This window comes from Artemia franciscana, chromosome 13 (assembly GCF_032884065.1).
Source record: "Artemia franciscana chromosome 13, ASM3288406v1, whole genome shotgun sequence".
Lineage (NCBI taxonomy): Eukaryota > Metazoa > Arthropoda > Branchiopoda > Anostraca > Artemiidae > Artemia > Artemia franciscana.
The window spans coordinates 14,175,387-14,197,160 of record NC_088875.1 but is presented as its reverse complement, the minus strand read 5'-3'; the positions used below and the strand labels follow the sequence as shown (position 1 = coordinate 14,197,160).

At 35.2% G+C, this 21,774-nt stretch overlaps 1 protein-coding gene across 2 annotated transcripts in view; it reads right to left on the bottom strand.

Annotated features, from left to right (window-relative positions):
• The window catches only part of LOC136034561 (uncharacterized), a 66,201-nt gene that overhangs the window by 27,775 nt on the left and 16,652 nt on the right, over window positions 1–21,774 (bottom strand). Inside the window, exons 4-7 of one of the 2 annotated variants that reach the window (XM_065715803.1) lie at window positions 21,297–21,493; window positions 17,628–17,989; window positions 10,576–10,791; window positions 9,303–9,481 (exon numbers count right to left, since the gene is read on the bottom strand). The exons of the other annotated variant lie outside the window; for it this stretch is intronic. Coding sequence (XP_065571875.1) covers window positions 9,414–9,481; window positions 10,576–10,791; window positions 17,628–17,989; window positions 21,297–21,493 — 843 coding nt within the window. The 3' untranslated portion in view covers window positions 9,303–9,413. Of the gene's footprint in view, window positions 1–9,302; window positions 9,482–10,575; window positions 10,792–17,627; window positions 17,990–21,296; window positions 21,494–21,774 lie in introns of those variants that run through there. 2 annotated transcript variants of the gene reach the window in all.

Here is a 21,774-nt window from a genome sequence, read left to right as displayed (position 1 = left end):
TGCTGCATTACGGTCATGTTTGCAAATTAAATGGGTACTAGAATTCTAAACTTCCGTTTGAACCAACCTTTTTATAATATTCTAGGACTGTTAATTTTACATGATAACTCCTGGGTTATTGAAAAAACAACAATAAACAAAAACACATAAATATGTATCTGTGATCATGCTTTTCTTGCAAAATACGCAATTTTGCATTTTTGTGCACAAAGGTTTGAAGTCTCTGCAATAATGTTGTCTAATATACTTGGTATTGATGGTGTACTTTTCATAAAGTTTACTTACTTTTTTGACGGCGTTTTCTCGTACCTTCTAGTGGTTAGATTTAGTGATTAACAATTAGTGAATTTACAATCATAGGCAGCACAAAGCGCTGTATAAATAAAGAACAATGTTGGCACAAAGTATTATTTTTTTTAAGAACAGGGCACTTCGTATCAAAGGGGTTGCTATAGAAAATTCGAAAAGAGCACATTCAGTTGGATATTGAAAGGGCTAGTGTCCCTTTTAATAGTCAAAAGTGATTTGAGGGTAAATGACCCCACTTCCAAAACCCACCATTTCTCCAAACAAATTTAATCAAAATTATGAAATAGCCAATTTGTTCAACGTAGTTGAAAGGTCTGGAAATTATGTCTTTCAGAATGATACCTCCCCCCCCCCCAAAGCCCTCAGAGCAAGGGTTGTCAATTATGCCCTGGGGCTTATAAAGTTTTAAAGTTTTTTTTAGAAGGCATTGTCATAGAAACTTAAAAAAGGACTCATTCCATCTTGAATTGAGAGGGCTAGTTTAATTGTCAAAAGTGATGAAAGGGCAAATGCCCCCCCCCCCTTACGGCCATCATTTCCCAAACACATCAATTTCCCCAAACACTTCCAGATAGCCACTTGGTTAAACATTGTTAAAAGGTCCATTGTTAAATTATGTCTTTGAGGATGACACTCAGGGCAAGTGTTGTAAGTTATGCCCTGGGGGCTTGTAAGGTTTCTATAGAAAGTGTTGTCGTAGAAACTTCAAAAAGGGCTCATTTAATTTGAAATTGAAAGGGCTGATGCCCTTTCCAATAGTCGAAAGTGATCGGAGGGTAAATGCCATCCCCCTCCCCACTGCCATCCTTTCTCCAAACACTTTCGACCAAAATTTGGTATGCCCATTTTGTTGTACGTAGTTGAAAGGTTCGGAAATTATGTCTTTGAGGATGAACATCCCCCCTCGATAGCCCTTGGGGCAAGGGTTTTAAGTTATTCCCTTGAGATATTTAAGGTTTTAAAGAAAGTGTTGTCGTAAAAACTTCAAAAAGGGCCCATTTTATTAGTCAAAAGTCAAAAGTGATCAGAGGGCAAATGCCCTCTGATCCCCAACAATTTTCTTCATTTCCCCAAACACTTTTCTTTAAAAAATTTCAAACTATGAAACTATTTAAAAAAAATTTTCAGGTTGTCATTTTATTCAAAGAAGTCCAAATATCATATAACAAGACTTTTGGGGTTTAAACAATATTCTTAAAAAAAAAATTCAAACTACCAGTCTATCTCAAATTTGTTTTCAGATAATCATTTTGTTCAAAAAAGTCCAAATTTCTTATAACAAGGCTCTTGGGGTTGAAACAAACCACCAGAGCCTGGGGTAATGTTTGTAAATTATGCTCCAGGGGCATTGAAGGTTTTTATGGAAGGAACAGGGGGTTTTGAACCCTATTCATGTTAATTTCTGCTTGTTTTGAGTTCGAATCGGTTATCTACTGTAATTTCTGCTCGTTTTGGGCTTCACTTATTTATCGAGGCTGATTTCTGGTAGCTTTATGCTTGGTAGATTACTTGATTTTACTTTTGCTCACTTTTGGTTTAATGGTGTTCTTTAATTTTCTTTGAAAAGCTTATTTTGCGGAAAAAGTTTGTTTAAATTAATTTCTTTTCGTTTTATATTGGCATAGTCTTTTCAGGGAAAAACAAAATAATAGCTTAAATCTTTTTGGTTTTCTTAAGAATTTATGGCATGCTATTTATATGCTGGAAAAAGATTTCCAACAATTTTTATCAACATACTGTGATATTGCTTGTATGATATTTTAATACTATTCCCTTCAACACTCGATGCAATTTTTAACTTAATACCACCAACCGGTCCTGAAGCTTTGCTGATAAGTTCTCTTGAACACCTGTGTGGGCATAGTGTGTTTCGATTTATTTCAATACAGTTACAACATTGCCCAAAATTTTCGCCTTAATACCCTTAGGTTTATTAGTAGTAGTAGTAGCACCGGTAGCTATAGTAGCAGCAGTAGGAGTAGAGTTAGCGGTATTAGTCTTAGCTTTTGTAGCAGTAATAATAATAGTAGTAGTAGTTGCAGGAGCAGAGTCAGTAGTGTTATGATGCAAATATTGTCTTTTGGTTAGTTCAACATCCCCCACAAAAAGCATTATAAGTTGTAAATTCACCCACGAAACTGTCCCTAAGGTATTGCTGATATGTCCCTTTGACAATATGCATATGGATTGTAGGTTGTCATTCTTATAATAGAAATTTTCAGAAATATTCTTGGAAAATTTCACCTTCATACCCTTAGGTATAGTTGTAATAATAGTCACAGCAGTAGTATAATTAATCAATTTAATACAGTTAGCCATTGCTATGATACTTGCTTTTGGATAGCCTGTATATTCATGTACTTCTTGAAATTTCGATTTTAATGTTCTTAACGTTACAAGTAGTTGCAATAGAAGTAGTAGCTGGAGCAATAGAACTAGTAGATGTTGCAGTAGCAGTAGTATTAGTAGTAGTGTGCACATGTTGCCTTTTGTTCAATTGATCTTCCCGTGCTTTTGAGCAATGAACATGAGCGGAAAAAGGACTCTGTTGTTGGTATATGTATAGCGATCGATTACCGCTAGAGAAATAGTCTAAATATTCATTGGCTTTAAGCGTCCGTGCTTTAAGCAGTGAACATGGGCCTGATGGAGTTCGATATGAAAAAGGAAATATATTGTTGGTATATGTGTAGCGCAGGGTTACCGCTAGAGCAACGCTCTAGCTAGCCACGGCTTGAAGGCCTCCGTGCTTTTGAGCGATGAACATGGCATGAAAAAAGAACTATATTGTTGGTCTATGTTTAGGGATTACCGCCAGAGAAATGAATATGGATGGAAATGGAAATAAGATGGAAATTTAAAATATCGGAATACAAAGGACTGCCCAGACGGTGTCTTAGGTGCCAAAGTATCCATCTTTCGTTAGCTCAATTTCCATGTGCCCCGAACAAGATAAAGTGCTCTAAATGTTCTGGATGCCATTCCAGTACTAAAGACGATCCTTGCTTAGAGGCTCCGAAATATACCAATTGCGGCAGAGCTCATGTTTCCTATGTATGAATGGCTCAGTGATCAAACGCGCTCTGAACTCTGCTCCAAAATGAACGAAACCATTATTTTAAGTTTTGCTTTTCTAAATATTAATGGCACAAAAGACAAAGATTTGTTAATTAATGTATTTTTAGTCCATGATATAGTGTTCTTGCAAGAATGTCTTTTGGCCAAATCAAACGTTTCTAGCCTAAAATGATCTTCTGTACACCATCTTTTTTCGCAGAAGGCCAAGAAAACTAGAGGTCACCCTTCCAGTGGTCTAGCAATTTTCTTCCGTTCCCCATCAAAGTCCTCTGTGATTCATTATGATGATAACGTCTTAGCAATTCAATTTGACAGTACCGCCTTTATAAACGTTTACTTATCTTGCAATCGACGTTCAATAGCATCGTTCATATCTTTCGCTAAATGTTGCTCCAGTTTAAAGTCTCTACTCGAAAGTCTATGTTTAAAAGACCTAAATTAGGTTTTAGCTGGTAACCTTAACTGTGACATTTTTGGTACCCCTGATAGGTCAATCCTCTTGCTAGAATCACTTCCTAGAAGATGTCACGTCGCAGATAAGAGCCTCCCATTCACGTATATTCATAACAGAGGCTGTTCAAAATCGAACCTGGATCATGTGATCACTTCCAGTTCCAGTTTATTATCATCGATTGTCAAGGTTGACGAAGAGAGGATTGATGACGATCACCTTATTCTTAGGTGTAATTTGTCCTGTGAGCTATCTGACAAAACACTTTCGGCTCTGTTGAAGTGGCATACGAAGTTGAACTGGTATCGTGCCAATGTCCCCCTATACCTTGCTACGCTAACTGCTTTACTGTCGACCATAAAAGTGCCATATCACCTGCTGAAAACTTTGGTTTCCTTGCCTTCTAGTGCAGTTGACTTACATTGCTATTATTATCAAATTGTCCATTGCCTCAAATCAGCTTCCGAAGCTGCAGTGCCTGTGAATAAAGTTCGGATTGGTACTAGGAAGCCTAATTTGAACGTTGATCCTGAAGTAAAACATGCTAAGGAAAAAGCCGAATTTTTGCTACATATGTGGATATCATGTGTTTGACGATCGTCCAGAGCTGTGTTCTCTGTGAAACAAAAGTGTAAACTTGAATATAAGGCCAATTTGAAGAGAGCACGCATGAATGCATGGCTAGGCCCCACCGATAAGGCCTCCTGGAATAAGGCTATTAATAGTGAGGAATGTTCCCCATCTACCCTATCTTGTCTCCAGCTAGCTAATTTTGTTGATCATTATAAGCATGTATTCATTGTATTTAATAGTTTTCTTCAGTCTCTTTATTATAAGTTGCTTAAACCACTATTACCATACCGTCTCCTGCAGGCTCACGTCCAGTCTGTACCAATATCTGAAATTTGACTGGCTTTAAGAAAAATTAAGCGTTCAAATACCTTTGATGGTGACGGCCTTTCTTACCGATTTTCTGCTTATGATTGTCCTGCTCTACTTAACCATTTACAAATATTTTTCCAGTCTTGCTTAGCACAGTTGTTTGTTCCTGATAATTTCCTTTGTGGTCGTGTAACGTCTATTCAAAAGCGAGGCAAGGATCTCACGTCATGTGTAAATTGTCGTCCCATTACTGTATTGTGTTTTTTAAGTAAGTTGCTTGAACATTTATTACTACCAGAAATTGAGCCGAATTTTGATTTTACGCCTTTTCAGTTTGGTTTTCGGAAAAGCTTCGGTTGTTCCCATGCATATCATGTTTTAAGCCGACTCATAAAGAATGCCGTAAAAACTAAAATGTCTTTATACTGTCTTACCGCTGACATTTCTGGGGCTTTCGACAATATTGGGCACTCTCAGGCTCTTTTTTCCCTTGCGTCTTCTGGTGTTAATCATTCTGTACTATGTTTATCGTCTTCTTGGTATTCAAAGTTTAAAATTCAAGTTACCTGGAATCGCCAAATATCTGAACCGGTAAAAATTAATAAGGGAGTTCGACAAGGTGCCGTGTTGTCTCCTATTATATTTAAATGTGTGCTTACAGGGTGCTTACATCCCCTTAAAAGTTCTATTTTTTACGGTAATATTGGTTTGTTTTCTGTTGCATATAGAGACGACGCTCTTCTTGTTGCCCTGACTCGCCGTGGATTGCTTTCTAATTTTAATATATTAACAAATAAACTATCTAAGATTGGACTGTCAGTTAATGCGTCTAAATGTGAATTTATTTGTTTTAATAGCCCTAATGCAGTCCCTCTATTCGTTGCTGGAACTGCAGTTCTACCATGTTCTTTTTTAGTTAGTTGGCTTGGTCTGTGTTTTGGCCCAACACGTTTCACTTCCCAATGAATTTTCACTTTTCAATGGCTTCTGCATGATTTATAACGCTTATTGCGCCCCTGTGCTTTTGTTTTTATCAGGCATGGCTCATCTGTTTCGTAAGAAAGATCGATATACTCTACGTGCCGCTTATTTCAGGTATTGCAAATTCCTCCTACGGCTTCCTAGATGGCACCAAAAAAAATTATGCTCGATTTAGTTTAACAGATGTGCCTTCTCGGATTCGGTCTTCCCGTGATGATTTATGTAAAAAGACTATCAACTTTATTCACGTTTGCGACCCTCTGCAGCCCTTTTTCCATTTTGATACTGGTTAATTAGTCCATGTTGTCTTTTGTTAGTTTGAATTTATTTTTTCTTCGCTGTTTATCGTTTGTGTTTTGTTTATTTATAATACTCAATACTTTGTGTTTTTTATACTTTTACGGGTAATAAAGTTCATTCATTCATTCATAAGTTGTTCCAAAAATATTGCTGATACGCCCGTATCAGCAATCTGTGTACACATAGTATGTTATTTAGTTCAACTTTTCCCTCACCGTTTCTTCAGGTATTTCTTTAATATCCTAAGAAGTACTTGCAACAAAAATATTAGTTGTAGTGATAGTAGTAAAAGTGTTTGTGGTAACAGTAGAAGAAGCAGTAGTTGTAGTAGCGTGCAAATATTGCCCGCTACTACAACTAGTAGCCAAATATTGCCTTTTTGGTCAATTGATCATATCCCTTATCATTTCTAGAAAATTTCAAATTAATATGCTCAGTAATTCCCGAGTTACCCCCTTTTGAAATTAATGAAATTCCTGAGTTACACCCGTTGTCACTGAAATTAAAATAGTTCGCAATACCAAAGAAAATCTAAAGGACAATACCAAAGAAAATTTATTAGCTGAGTCTAGCTTAGCTTTCTATGTGCTATTTGTGACTAGTAGAAAATTGTCAGACCAATATTTGTGAGAAGACAAGACTTAGCTAGGCTCGAAAGGTGAACCCAGGCTGCTAGTTGAAGGTGTTTCTGGCTAGTGGTTTTTATCACCAAGTCTGAATTATTACATCATCCATCTCTGCTTTCCTGTGTTTTAAGGGATAGTTCTATGCTCTTTCTTGTTAGAATTTTCCCTGTGGTTTTATTGCTCAATAAATTCTTTTTATTTCAGAATCATTTTTAGTGGACGTGTGTTTTTATGCTTTTTGCTTGTTTTTCTTGCAAGTGAGTCAGTTGCTTTGTCTTGTTTTCTTGTTGTTTATTGTAAGGCTATATTTTAACTATTTAAAAAAATTAAATGGTAAATTTATTTTGTATAAAATTATTGCGGAGTTTCGCTTAAAATTTAAGATTGGATTATTGGATAAATTATTTGTAGTTCAATCATTTGCAAAGGCTATATTCTGGTTGTGCATGTACATAATTCAAATTTTTACGCCAATTGACAAGTCAAAACATAGCAATAACAGATTAGTTTATTTACAATTTATGTCTCTAACATTTAGAAAAGAAAAATAATTTTTTAAGGTTTCTACCCTTCTTTGAAAACATCAAGCCATTCTTTGGGAGTAATAAATAATGAAAAACTATTTTTCTCAAATGAACGTGAAGAGCGACATTAAAACTTAAACTGAAAAATGATTTATGTGTATAAAAGGGACTGCCCCCTCCTTAGCCATTTGGTCTTCATACTACAGTTTTATAGGGTTTTAAAAACGCTTCTTAGTCCGATTCAATGTGTCTTGTGTCTGGGCAGTCATTGTTAGAGAATTGAAACCAAAAGTCAAACTTTTAAGAGCGAGCATTATGGACTTTTCTTCTAATGATTTGGCTTTGATAGTGAGAAGTGCTATTGACAAACTGCTGGTTGTTCAACTCTTGTTTAAATAATTATAAGCATAGCGTGATTATTTATGCGTAGCCTTGTAGCTATTGATAAGTTGCGCCAGCCACATATAGGTAGCATTTTCTATATTAGTGCAAAGAAAATAAAAACTTTTGTGACGACTTGATGAGCCTCGCTCCTTAAAATGTTGTGCAATTTAGATGGTCTGAAAGATCCGGTAAAAAGTGGCATAGTATTTCAAAAGAAAAATAGTGCTACCACTTTTGAGGAGGTTAAAACTAAGCACTCAACTATTGTCTTTTGTTTAAATCAAACATATATCATGATAAAAAATCCGCCCAAGAATCAGAACGTGTCATTCTTATGGGGTATACTCAACTAACATAACTAAAAGAAAGAATAAAAAAGGAAAAGAAAAGACAGATAGAGAGATAGCTCATTACGTCAATTCAGACACGAAGCATAATCTTAAACACAACAAAAAACAAACTAGTAAGCCGCCGGAAAACCTATAAAAACTAAAAGTAATAATTTTGGTATAGTTAACGTAAAATCTTTTCTTAAAAATAAGGCGAAATAAATGTTTTTGTGGTGGAGAAATAAAATCTTCTAATGACCTCCAAAAGAATTAGCTGTATAAAATAGGCTTCAAGTTCGAATTCAAGTTCTTTAATATCCATTAGCAAATTTCACAATACTATTAAATAATGACCCACTTAGGGTTTGCAATGCTTTATCACGCTGCATCCGTAAACAATGAAGAGTATCTGGGAACTCGGATTATAAAATGCACATCTGACCATATAATCTTCTATTAATTCAAAGCAAGATTGGTAGTGAGATTATTTCGGCCTTGCTGGCAACCCACTTTACAATAGCAAATGCAGGTGCAACATTTATAGAATAGCCTCAGCAGACTCTAGTGAGTTTGCTAATCTTGCATGACGAAGTGCTTTTTGTGAACACAGGGCATGTTTTCATAACTACTGTCTAAAGTTCTAAGAAAATCTCATACAAAATAAAATAGTGTATGGAAAACTCCCGACACTGACTCTAAGAAAAATTTTTATGAAGTTGCTGTTAAACCCATGACCGTTTTACCTCCATTGCTTCCAAGAGGTGTTTTTCCCAAAACACAGAACTGTCTTAGCTTTGATTTCATATTGCAAAAAAATATACATAACACTGTATGGCAACGGAGAGACCATTTAAGTATAGAAAATGGCTTGGAACTTTTTACTGTCATTACGGTGTATCGAAAACGAAAGTAATCATATCGATGTATCGATATTGAAACAAAAACTCAGCTATCGCCCAGCTCTAACCATGTCCCTGTGGTTGTGATACTTGGTGGTATATAAGCTCGTAAAAGACTATGAATTAAAATACAACTGATACCTGACCAGTGTTGCCAACGGTTCGAAATAAACTGCACCAATTTCCAAGCAAATTTGCATCGTAAGAGGATAATTTGCACAATATGAGCACCAGTTTAAAAATTTGCCGAGATAAGAAAATTTTCGATAAACTTAAGCTTAAACAGATATCCGGCTAAATTTACAAAAAAATTGTTATTGTATCAAAAAACTTTCAAATGTACCGGATTTTACCAACACCTCCAAATTGTACCGAAGACGGTATAGTTAAACCGCGTTGACAACGCTATGTCTAACTTTTCATAAAAACATTCCTTTATGTCTGACTGCTCTTGCCCAGTGTGCAGGCAGGGCTTAGGGCATAAATCTTCATATGTAAAATTCCATAACATTTCAACTAAGTTAGAAATTAATTTACAATTAATTATCTGAAAGTTTTAATACCGAAATATCTATTCGAATAGTGTATACAAAAAATATAATAAAGTATAACAAGTGCTACATTTAAGACGAAACGCATAATTAAAAATTTCAGCATGCGCAGTCGCATGAACATCTCTTCTGTCTCTTCTTAACGTCAGCAGATCGTGGCTGGATAACTATGGAAAAAAAATACATACATTTTTCAAAGAATAAATCAGCCTGCACAGTGAGAATTTTTGCACTTCCAAAATACTAGACATATAGTTTAAATTGATTGACTGTCAGTTTTTTTATCATCAATTATTTTGTTTTAGATACTATCTAAAGAGTTGGTCTAAAAAGAAAGGACGAATTATTTTTCTTTTCCTTTTAAAGGCTATTCAAGTTTTGCAATAAAAGATGAATTTTGTTGTTACCATATTTACTACTTCTACTAATACTAACAACTCACTGCAGCACCTAGCCACCTGAGGCCAACCCAGCTATGCAAGCTCGTCCTCCATCCTCATCCTCCCAGGAAGTTCCTATTTAACTTAAATCTTTCTTTACGACATCCTCCCACCCCAACCGCAGACCACCTGCTTCCCGTTTAGCCCAAGACGGTTGGCCGAAAATGTCAATCTTTGGCAATCTGTCCTTCTTCATCCGCAGAACCTGCCCTAGACATCTCAACCTTTCTGGGCTACGGTATTTGTGTTTATCGTTTTTATTTAATTCGCGATAAGTTCAGATTTTTGACTCTGTAGAGCCCTTTCAGAATTTTCTTATGAGGAACACGCATCACAAGTTGCATTTTAGGGATTATGACCCTGTGCCTTGATGATTTAAAACTTCCCTTCCCTACCTAGGGGTCACTCTTCTATAGATAAGGGGTTATAATGGGTCAGAAAAAAGGGAGCGCTTAATCAAGAAGAAACTTTCATTTATTGACTAGTACGATTCAATTAAATGTGCATGAAAAAGCAAAAGTGAAACTTGCAAAAACGAAAAGAATTCATCAATAGATAAATTAATGAAAAAACTAGGGTCTACTACTAAATAAAGATGATGAGAATGACATATATATATATATATATATATATATATATATATATATATATATATATATATATATATATATATATATATATATATATATATATATATATATATATATATATATATTTATTTATTTATGTATATACATGATGTGTGTGAACAGAGTGAGAGAAAGAGAGAGAAGACAGTAAGAAAAAAGTAAGAATGAGTTAAACGTAGAAACATTTCTTACAATGGGGTTCATTTGGTGTTCTATCCACAGAAGCACGAGCATTCCTCATCTGTTGATGAGGTGGAGCAAATACTGGCTGCGGTGGGAATATTTGCTGATGCATTGGTAGTGGTGGTAGCTCTTCCATCGACATCCTTCTGGCTTGAGGTCTAAGTTGAGATTCAGCAAAATGTGGCTTTGGAGGAGTAAGATGAAGGTTGAGTTCACCACTTATGGCTGTAAAGTAAAACAGAATCATGAAGCGAAAAGTAGCCCAGCATTGAACAGCTCGACGGACTGCTATGCTGAAGATCGTCAGTTTTATTTAACTCATTATTTATGTGTATATAGAAATAAATACATGAATAATAAGTCCTATTTATAATTATTCTTTTTTTTTTGTTTGCCTCATTTTTGCCAAGATTGCTTGGCTATTTCAGCCAGACGGGCTTCTAAGAGCTCAATGGCTACATATTTTTCTGTCCTTGCTAAAATCGGAACATCGCTACCAGGCGAATTTTATATGTTTTTGGTGCTCCTTTGGATAGAAACTCAGGGATAACATCTTGCTGATTTTGGTACCCAAAGCAAACTAAAGTCGGGAAAGCGGCTTTTTAATTATAGCACTCACTAAAAATGAATAATTTGAATAGATGACGAGATAGTATCTCCGTTCATACTGGGTAGGGTAACCATATATACTTTCAAGGTAAATGCATGTTTAATTTTTGTGACTCCATGTTTTTGGTTCTAGGGTTGCTGGGAGGGGGGGTTTAGGAGTTGTGAAAATAATGTATCAACAAAAATCTGTCCCCTATTCTATTCTATAAATACTACTGACTTTTTTTTCGTAGCATAATAATTTTAGCCTGCAATACTCCTGCTGGAACCCTGTATGCATGGGGGCACTATAATGTCATCTGCATTACTTTACTCATCTCCCATTGCACTGAAAATCGTTATCAGTGTTACCGTTTTGGGTCCCTTCTAATCTTGGATTTCAAAATTATAAACAGCTACCACAACCTTAAATCTAAAGAAGTCCAACCTGAGTGCCAAAGAACCGAGTTCTTAACACCTATTCATTGTGTTTTAACACCTATTCATTGTATATATTTTTTTTAAATAACGCGAATTGAAAAAAAAAAATGATAGCTTTAGTGCAAACCTAGTTTACGGCTTATGTTCCACGTGTATTTATTTTCATGGTTTTCTGGTGGGGATCGGGTTTTCAGCTATTTAAACATTAAGATACTGCTTCATCTTTTCGTCAAATTACATTTTGGAAATTTGATTCGCATTTTTTCGATTGAAAAATGCGTTGAAAACAAAAGTAAACGTCGAAAACATTGGAAAACAGCAAAGTTTCCTGCTTCTTTAACAAGCTTATATCAACCTCAGGAAAAAAGTCTAAGCAATATCAACGTTCAAGCTGGGTGAATAGACCTATCCGAAAGTAATGGACCTTATGACATAAGTATCTTGTCTTTCTGACCCAAGTTAAAGCTGTTGGCTTGTTCCTAATCGCATATTTCACAGGGAATGCAAACCTTTATTATTTATATCAGCTTTTGAAAGGTTAGAATTTAATCAGATATGTCATTCTTACAGCCTAAAACTATAGGGTGGCTGGCTGCCACAATTCAAAAGATGTAAAAGTGTGAAGCCTTTGTCTAACTGATGTCTATATCATGTCCTTTTAACATAAGACAGTCCATCAATTAATGTAGTATGTTTCCTACATTTTTTTTTGTTTTTCGAAACAATCAAAAGTTCCTCCTGGTTTACAAAATTTATTGGTTTTCCTTTTCTAAAATTAAAAAAATAGTTAGAATTTTTAACCTTCTTTTATCTTCTGCAAACAAGTGTTTAACTTTGCAATTTTGTTTTAGTTTTAGGGTATCTTGGAAAATTTATGCTATACAATATACTGCTTTATTAATTAACTGAACCAGGCGGGGCTGCAGGCTATCGAAGTACCAAGGACATCGAAATAAGAACATTATTAGTCCCCTGGCAGTTTAGATCCATTCATAATTGAAAAGTACGATTTTCAAAGCTTTCTCTTTTGGGTTTTTCAAAATTATGAAGTTTTTATGGCAGTGCTGCATTTTCGTCAGAGTTGCCCCGTTAGACCGTGAAAAGTAATATACAGAATTAATTGGTCACTTTTGACAACACTTTTTGTTCATAAAAACTCAAACAATGACAACCTATTAACCCCATGAGAAAACTACACTTTATGAAGAAACTTTTATTTCTTAGTTTGCCTTGTACAACAAATGTCTATTTTGTTTTAGCTGGTTTTTCACCCCACATTTCTTATTTTTAAATTTGGCACCCGCTACTACCGATTCCTGCATATGAAGTTTCTTTTATTAGAAATTGAGTTACCCGTTTTATCAATTTTTTAAGTTTTATCAATTTTTTAAAATTAGATTGATTTTGAGGCTGTGTTAGCTTCTTTAACCAATTCAAACAAATTGACTCCCTCGTCTTGGAAAGATGAAAATGTCGACAAATAGTTAAATTTTTAATAATTAACAAAATTTCACACTTTGCCCCCTCCCTCCTACTTTATGAAAAATTTGCATCGACACTTATGACCAATGCAAGAGGAAAAAGATAAATTAATGTCGGTGGTTTTTGTTTTTGTTTTTTCACCACCAGTCTATTTTCTATTTCACCAGTTTTATTCAGCTTACCCTCAACCCTGTTAGTGTCATCTGTAGTTTATGTTCGAATTTTCGTTTTTTTGCGGGAAATGTCACAGAGAAGGGTATTTTTTTTTCATTATTCGTGTAGAGCCTGCTATAATCGGGTAGACAGTGTTACCGTAATTCTTTGTTTCATCCTCTTCTGATAGATCGCTAAATTAAATCGAATCTAAAGTATACAAAACAAATATAACTGAATGGCAAATATCCGAAGGGTCTATGACCATAAAAAGAAATGCAACGTCAATATGGCATACAGATTAAATATATTTGAGGAGAAAGTGTAAACAAGCGAAAATCGTCAACGATGAAAACAAACAAAAATTTCCCGTAGTTTTTTTTTCTAATTAGCTATTTCTAGAACAAAAAAAAAAAAAAGAAAGAAAAAGTGGCAGATACACATTAAGTTTTTTCAAAATTTATAACCTTTTTTTTAGTTTATTATGTCAAAAGAGAAAAGCAGTTTCTCTGTGACCTCTTCTTTGGGTACCATTAATAATAACAAGAGACTTAAATGCGTTAGTATTCATTACTATTTTAACTTAAACCAAATTTCTCTTTGACTGAGGATTTACTCTCAGACTAGGTTTTGGATTTGGGGGCAATTATATTTTAGGACACTATTTTCAATATTTCCAATGGATTTCTTAAAAGAAATTAAAGTAGCACCTTAAGATTATTAGCAAGGGTTCCCTCTAAGAAAAATTAAAAACAGTCATCTTAGGTCTGCAGTCTGTGGATGGCCTTGCCCTGTGGGGGGGGCCTGATTTCAAAGCTACCCCTCAACTTTTTTTACAAAAGTAGCAAAATATATGTTATATCTGTCCGCGGGAAAATTTTAGTTACAAAAGCAGATACGAATTAGAGAAAAGTTTAAGAGTTTTCATGGATTGTGATCAATTTCAGTAGATAAAAGTAGATAAGAAAATGAGACTGTATTTGAATGAATTTGTAATTAATTTTTTTGCCGCATGGAAAACTCTGCACTATAAATCTTTATTTTAAACAAGGCACAATGGGAAAAGTTTTGGAGGTAGGTATATCTGCTGAAAGTTAAAATAAGTTTATAGAAAAATCAAAGTTTTTTAATTAACTGAATTCAAAAGAAAACCTTTATAAAGAATTAGAAGTAATTAAAAATTCAGATAGAAAGCTTTGAAGCCAGTCCATTTATCACCGCATGGTAACTGCATTTTGTGTTTAGGCTCACAAGAAACTAATAGACAAGAAAACATCATTAAATGAATTTCTTTTTAAGACCAAATTTTACCATCAGGTAATTTTTTCCATCTATACATATCTAAACAGTAGAAAGATCAGATATACAATTAAAATTGAATGTATCTTTATTCAGAGAGCGAAAATATACTTTTTAGGTGATTCTTTTTTTTCTGAATAATATTCAAAAGTAAAAGATGTAGGCTAAAATTGAAATTAGTCCTGACAGTTTTTTTGAATTTTAATAAAAGTTATATGCGTGTGAAGTTATGATATACGATAGAAAGGTTAGAAACAGCAGAAGGATTAATCAAGAAATCAAAATTAAGTTAATCTTTCCTTAGACAGCAAAAATGCACCTTTCAAGTGATTCGTTTTTCTGATCACTTTTCTAATGTAAAAAGTGTAGGCTAAAATGCAAATTAGTACTGGTGAATTTCATGGAGTTTGATAAAAGTTGTTTGCGTTTGAGTTATTATATACGATAGAAAGATTAGAAACAGTAGACGGATTAGACAAGAAATCGAAATTAAATGAATCTTTGTTTATAGAGTAAAAAATACTTTTTAGGTGATTCTTTTATCCGACTATTTTTCTAACGCAAAAAATGCGGGCTAACTGTAAATTAGTGTTAATGATTTTTTTGAATTTTAATAAAAGATATTTGTGTTTGAAGTTGTGACATACGATAGAAAGACTAGAAACGGTAGAAGGATTAGACAAGAAACTAAAATTAAATGAATCTTTGTTTAGAGAGCAAAATATACTTTTTTGGTGATCTTTTTTCTAACTACTTTTCTAAAGTAAAAAATGCAGGCTAAAATATACATTATTGCAGACGAATTTCTCCAATCTTGATAAAAAGCTATTTGCGTGTGAATTTATGATATATGGTATTTCTGAAAAGATTTATTTTGATCAAAATGGAAATCACGGTTGTAGTTATAACCTCCATGTTCTTTCGATCCTTTGCTTTGAAAAACATGTCTCTCAAAGTAAACTAATTAGAACTTACTTAATTGAAAATAATTTTATACTTAAGGGATTAATTTTGCTTAAATTAATTTATTTATTTATATGATTCTTTTAATATAGCTTTGGGTAATGCGTAGTTGAGAAGCAAACAAAAGCATTGATTTATTGGGGATATGGAAATGCCACTTGGATTTGTGTAAGGTACGGTGGGATTTTTGGCTTAAGTACTTTCTCTTAAGTCCTAACCTAAATATTTTCGCTCCCTATCCAAGGAGTTTGGGTAACATATGAAAATGGAAACTTGCTCTAGTGTTGATAAAAAAAATCACTAAAGTCACCTAGCGTCTGACATTTCTTGGCATTTTTAAAATTTTAATAATAAAGGGAAATTAGCGCAACCCGTAATTAGCGCATTGTAACTAGCACAACCCATAAAATTACTGTAGTAATAATTGTTAAACTCTAGTTTAAGAGAAAAGTACAATTCTGAAATTTGAAGAAATGGAAAGACAACAACCTCTAGATGGCGTTGGTGTTTTTCTTTTATCAACACTAGTGCCAATTTCCACTTTTAGAAGTTGTCCACACTCTTTGGTCTTACCAACTGCGTATTCATGATCTATTTTGGGGGTGGGGGAATTTTTTTTGACAAATCAAAAATTTCTTTATATACAATTGTGTCACGCTTTTACGAGTCTGAAAAAAATATCGGGGGTTGGGGTTAAACCCAGTAGAGTCCCTCCTGGATGCGGCCTTGGGTCCTACTCTAAATATTTCCACTCTGTTGCTCAGAAGAGAAAAATTATCTAGATCTTAAGCAAAATATGGAGTAGTTATCTCCTTTAAGAAGAATAACATTTATTTTAGAAAGACCTTAGAAAAACATACATATCCAGTAACAATATTTTAAATGATTTCCGCTCATTCTTCTCCTTATGTCGGGATATTGCACACTGCTGAGTAGATATACAGAGCAAAATTTTTCCATCATGAAAATTTTAAAACAATGGAAGCACTTACAGGAAATATAAATCATTTCCGGTTCCTAAATGTATTCTAGAAACATTTAGGTTTAGTTATTTAGTTTTAATACAAATTTTGAACTTGATGGCAAACTAACTTTGATTATTTTTTTTTTTTTTATTTATATTGTGGTCTCTAATACGAACACTTTCCTTCTAAGCAGTCTCTTCTTTTTCCCTGTAAAATTTCTGGTAAAAAACGTCTTCCTTTTCCCCGTAAAATACCGTATCCAGGGGGAGGGGTAGTAGTTAGGCCCCCCTGAAATTTTTTTCTGACTTGTAAAAATGTAACAAAAATGAATATAAACTAATTTTCAATGCGATTTTTAAGTTTTTTTTAGTTGCCCCCCCCCCCTCAAAAACAAATCTTTTTTGTTTGTCCCCCCAAAAAAGTCCTTGATACGTCCCTGCTTAATGGTAATTTATTTTTACTTACTGTTTGAATGAGTGCTGCTTTAAATTCTATGGCAAGGTCTCTACCTCCGCGGAATAAATTTTTCGAGTAGTATCATTCATGCTTGTAATATTAAACCAAATTAACCCTTATAAAAGGGTGTAAGCGCAATTATTAATTATTACTTTTTTGATCAATTTTATTAATTGTTCGTTTGCTCTGAATCTTACCCTTGAGGGCATATATAAATTATTATTGTTTAGTTTTTTCTTGTTCTATTTGTTATGAAAATAAAACTGAAGTGAACTGAAAATGTATTACCGATAAAATCTGCGTTTTAGGTCCGTTTTCCAATTTATACAGAGGCCTCAGATCACAGGCCCTTAACAACCTCCCCCCTCAGATCACAGGCCCTTAACAACCTCCCCCCTCTCCTCCCCCGAATGTGCGCGCAAACATATATAGAAAATAGAGGTAAAAATGAAAAACATTTTGCATTAGCAAAAGTTAATTTAGTATCTTTTTTTCTCACCATTATGTCATTTAAAGAGGTCAAGGTTAAATCGCACTAAAATATTTCCAAGTTTAACCATTAGCGTTTCAAGATTTTCGAAGATCTGGAGAGCAGTGTGAAATAGTTTACTTTAATTTTGTTTTATCTTCAGTTATAATGTAGGCGTGACGAGAATGACAAATTGAACTGAATTGAAGTAAAAACTAAACTTGATTGAATTGAAACTGCATTACCTCGTCCGGTTGGTTGTGGGAATCTTTTTTGTTCCTCCATGGGGGGCCTCATCGCAACAGCAGGCTGGTCAAAGATCATTGCTCGGCCATTTGCTCTTCTATCAGAGACAGGTCTTTGTGGCATATGAACTGGAGGTGGCGGTGGGTGTCTCAAAAACTGTGCTGGACCATCCCCTTGTACTTTTACAGGGCTTTCATTGACAATTTCACGTACAATTTCGATAGGAATTTGTGGGGGATGGTTTGGACGCATAGGTTCTTGAGGGATTGGGCCATTGAAAGAGAAAGGCATTGGCCCTACCATGATTGGTAAAGGCCCGGGTAATGGTCCTTCAAACGGTAAGTATGGCATTGAAGGTCCTCTGGAACAAAAAAAAAATATTTGGAAATGCACGCATAAACTCGATTACAAAAAAAGATTTGAAGCAAGAGGTGGCTTATGTAGATTAATATTTGAATATTTAATTTACACTGAATTGAATATAATAGTATTTAAGTGAAAATGAATAATTTCTTGGGTCAGGCTGTCTTTCCATTCTAATTGAAAATTGAATGTGAATTTAGAACAAGAGCTAAGAGCTCATCTGGCACTTGTGACGAGGTCGGAAGAGCCAGGAGCTCATATGGTACGAGCTCTAGCAAAATTCAAAGAATCGATAGATTGCTTTAAAAGGAAAATCAGAGGCTTAATGCTGGTCAGGATTTAAAATAAGAGCTCTGAGTCACGAGTCCTTCTAAATGTAAAAATTCATCAAGATCCGATCACCCACTCGTAAGTTAAAAATAACTCAATTTTTCTAATTTTTCCTCTCCCTTCAGCCCCCCATATGGTCGAATCGGGGAAAATGACTTTATCAAGTCAATTTGTGCAGCTCCCTGACACGCCTACCACTTTTCATCGTCCTAGCACGTCCAGAAGCACCAAACTCGCCAAAGCACTGAACCCCACCACCTAACTCCACCAAAGAGAGCGGATCCAGTCCGGTTACGTCAACCACGTATATACGACATTTATAAGCGTTTTCCAAGATTTTCGGTTTCCCCCTCCAACTCCCCCAATGTCAAAAGATGTGGTCGGGATTTGAAATAAGAGCTCTGAGACATGAGTTCCTTCTAAATATCAAATTTCATTAAGATCTGGTCACCCGTACTTAAGCTAATAATACCTCAATTTTTCTGATTTTTCTAAATTAACAACCCCCAGCTCCTTCAAAGAGAACGGATCCGTATCAATTATGTCAATCTCGTATCTATAACCTGTGTTTATTCTTCCCATCAAGTTTCATCCCGATCTCTCCACTCTAAGGGTTTTCCAAGATTTCTGTTTCCCACCTCCAACCCTCTATGTCCGCGGATCCGATTCGGATTGAAAATAGAGCATCTGAGACATAAGATTCTTCTATATATCAAGTTTCATTAAGATCCGATCCCCCATTCGTAAGATACCTCGATTTTCAGGTTTTCGAAAAATTCTGGTTTCCCCCTCCAACTCCCTTCAATGTCACCGGATCTGGTGAAGATTTAAAATGAGAGTTTTAAAGCACAAGATCCTTCTAAATATCAAATTCCATTAAGATTTGATCACCCGTTCGTAAGTTACAAATACCTCATTTTTCTAATTTTTCCAAATTCCTCCCTCGCCCCAACTCCACCAAAGAAAGCGGATCCGGTCCAGTTATGTCAGTCACCTATCTTGGACTTGCGCATATTCTTTCCACCAAGTTTCATCCTGATATCTCCGCTTTAAGCGTTTTCCAAGATTCCCCCCCCCCCCTAATGACACTGGATCCGGTCGGGATTTAAAATAAGAGATCTAAGTTTAGAGGTCCTTCTAAATATGAAATTTAATTAAGATACGACCACTCTTTCGTAAGTCAAAAATACCTCAATTTTTCTAATTTTTTAGAATTAACCCTCCCCCCCCCAATTCCCCCAAAGAGAGCTGATCTGTTCCGGTTATGTCAATACCGTACCTAGGACTTGTGCTTATTTTTCCCACCAGGTTTCATCCCGATCCCTCCACTCTAAGCGTTTTCCAAGATTTTAGGTTCCGCCCTCCCCCATCTTCCCCTTCAACGGATCCGGTCGGGATTTAAAATAGGAGTTCTGAGACATGATCCCCCCCCCCAAACAAAGAAGATCCGTTCTGGCTATGTCAATCACGTATCTAGGACTTCTGATTATTTTCCCACCAAGTTTCATCCCGATCCCCCCATTCTGAGTGTTTTCAAAGATTTTAGCCCCCCCCCCCAACTCCCCCCAATGTCACCGGATCTGGTCGGGATTTAAAATAAGAGCTCTGAGATACGATATCCTTCCAAACATCAAATTTCATTAAGATCCAATCACCCGTTCGCAAGTTAAAAATACTTAATTTTTTCTATTTTTTCCGAATTAATCAACCCCCCCCCCCACCAGACGGTCAAATCGCGAAATTGAATCTAATTTATTTTAAAGTCCTATCCTTGATACGCCTGTCAAATTTGCCCTTTTTGCCCATTACGAACTTCTGCGCATCAACTTGATGATTGTTGATTTTTGCGACCTATATGATCAATATCTTTGACGGGGAGAGAATAAGCATTTGGTAATATTGGACAAGACAAGGATGTTTTCTGCATGTTACAGTAACCTTAGAAATAATGTGTATCAGAAATATAATCTGTGTTTCAGCTGTAATTTCCGTGTTAAAAAAAGAAAACTCCTAACAGCAACAAAACCTTTTGCTCACTCATTTAATGTTAAAAAAATGACTTTTCTATTATTTAGAGTCTTTTTTTTATTAGTTTTTCGGATTATACACAGATCGCCAAAGTTCATCCAGTTCCACCAAACATCCTGACTCGTTACGTAAATTTTGTCGCAAGTTGTGAAATAGAAAGTGGTCTGGCCAAATGCTATCCGACCTTACGTGATCATTCTGTCCTTCTTGCTTCAGGTCTTTTGCCCATTCTTAAGAATTATAATTAAATCGAAAAAAAGACCTACAATTATCTCATATCTGCTATTTAATAGCTGTCAAATTTTAGTTCTCTAACCCTCATTAATTCTCAAAATTAAAGAATCATATTTTTCATTAATGTTAATTTCAAACTTATGTTAGCCCCTGGAAAGTACATATCTGGATCGACAGAGCTAGATTCTTTCAAAGATAAGGAAACTAGGCTCCCAGTCTCACCCACAGACAGTTGAGTTCCAAAATTATTGCAACACAAGAAGTTTTTGCTCTGTCCAAAAAAGGTATCTAGCTTAAATTATAACTCCTGGTTAACGACAAGCCTTAAAATACAAATAACTAAGGGTATAAACACATGCCAAAATGTATTTTTGATGAATATTTTATTTGCTAAAACCACGCATTTTACTACCGTGTTCGGTTAGCGAGATGGATTTCCAATCCTGTGTCCGTAAGGGCAGGGGTTCGAGTCCCGGTGTCTCTGGTAATTTTTTTTATGATGGAGGGTCAGCGGTGTGACTCTGTAAGCTCAGCCACACAGCTCTAAACGGACACCCAGAAATTTCCGGGGAAAAACACAGGAACTGTTGGATGATTTGCCCCCGATCACACATTTTACCCCGGCCCCAGGGAGAAAATCAGAAGATCAGTACTTGTCTTACAATTACCACTGTTAACATGCGAAACGGTTTAAAATGCCTTATCTAACGTACCTTGAATTAATGTGGTCAGACCCACTTTCACAGACAACCATCATTTTCTCACCAGTAGTTCGGATAAATTTTGGATCAGTTGTAAAGTTTAAGCCAAAAGGTAGTAAAAGATCTTTGGCTGCCTGTTCTTCCATTTCGTCTGTTTTCTTCTTCTCAACAAAACAATTCATATTGGCTCTGTGATTGTTTTCTGACATCTAAAACATTGTAAAATTTGACTATCTTTCTTAAACAAAAATAACTTGAAGGGGCTTATGAATATCGGCGTTGACTAAATTTTCGTAACAAAAGCTTCTGGCTAAACCTTAGAGCCACATAAGGGAGTGTAGGGCTTTTTTCCCCAAACTAGGAGAGTGTATGCAAAATTATATTACTTTTGAAAAAGGAACTTTTCCTGACAAAAAACCTGCTTTTCAAATCTTTACTCTCTGAGGAAAATATTTTTAGGATCTCTCTCCCTCCTTGAAATAAATTATGA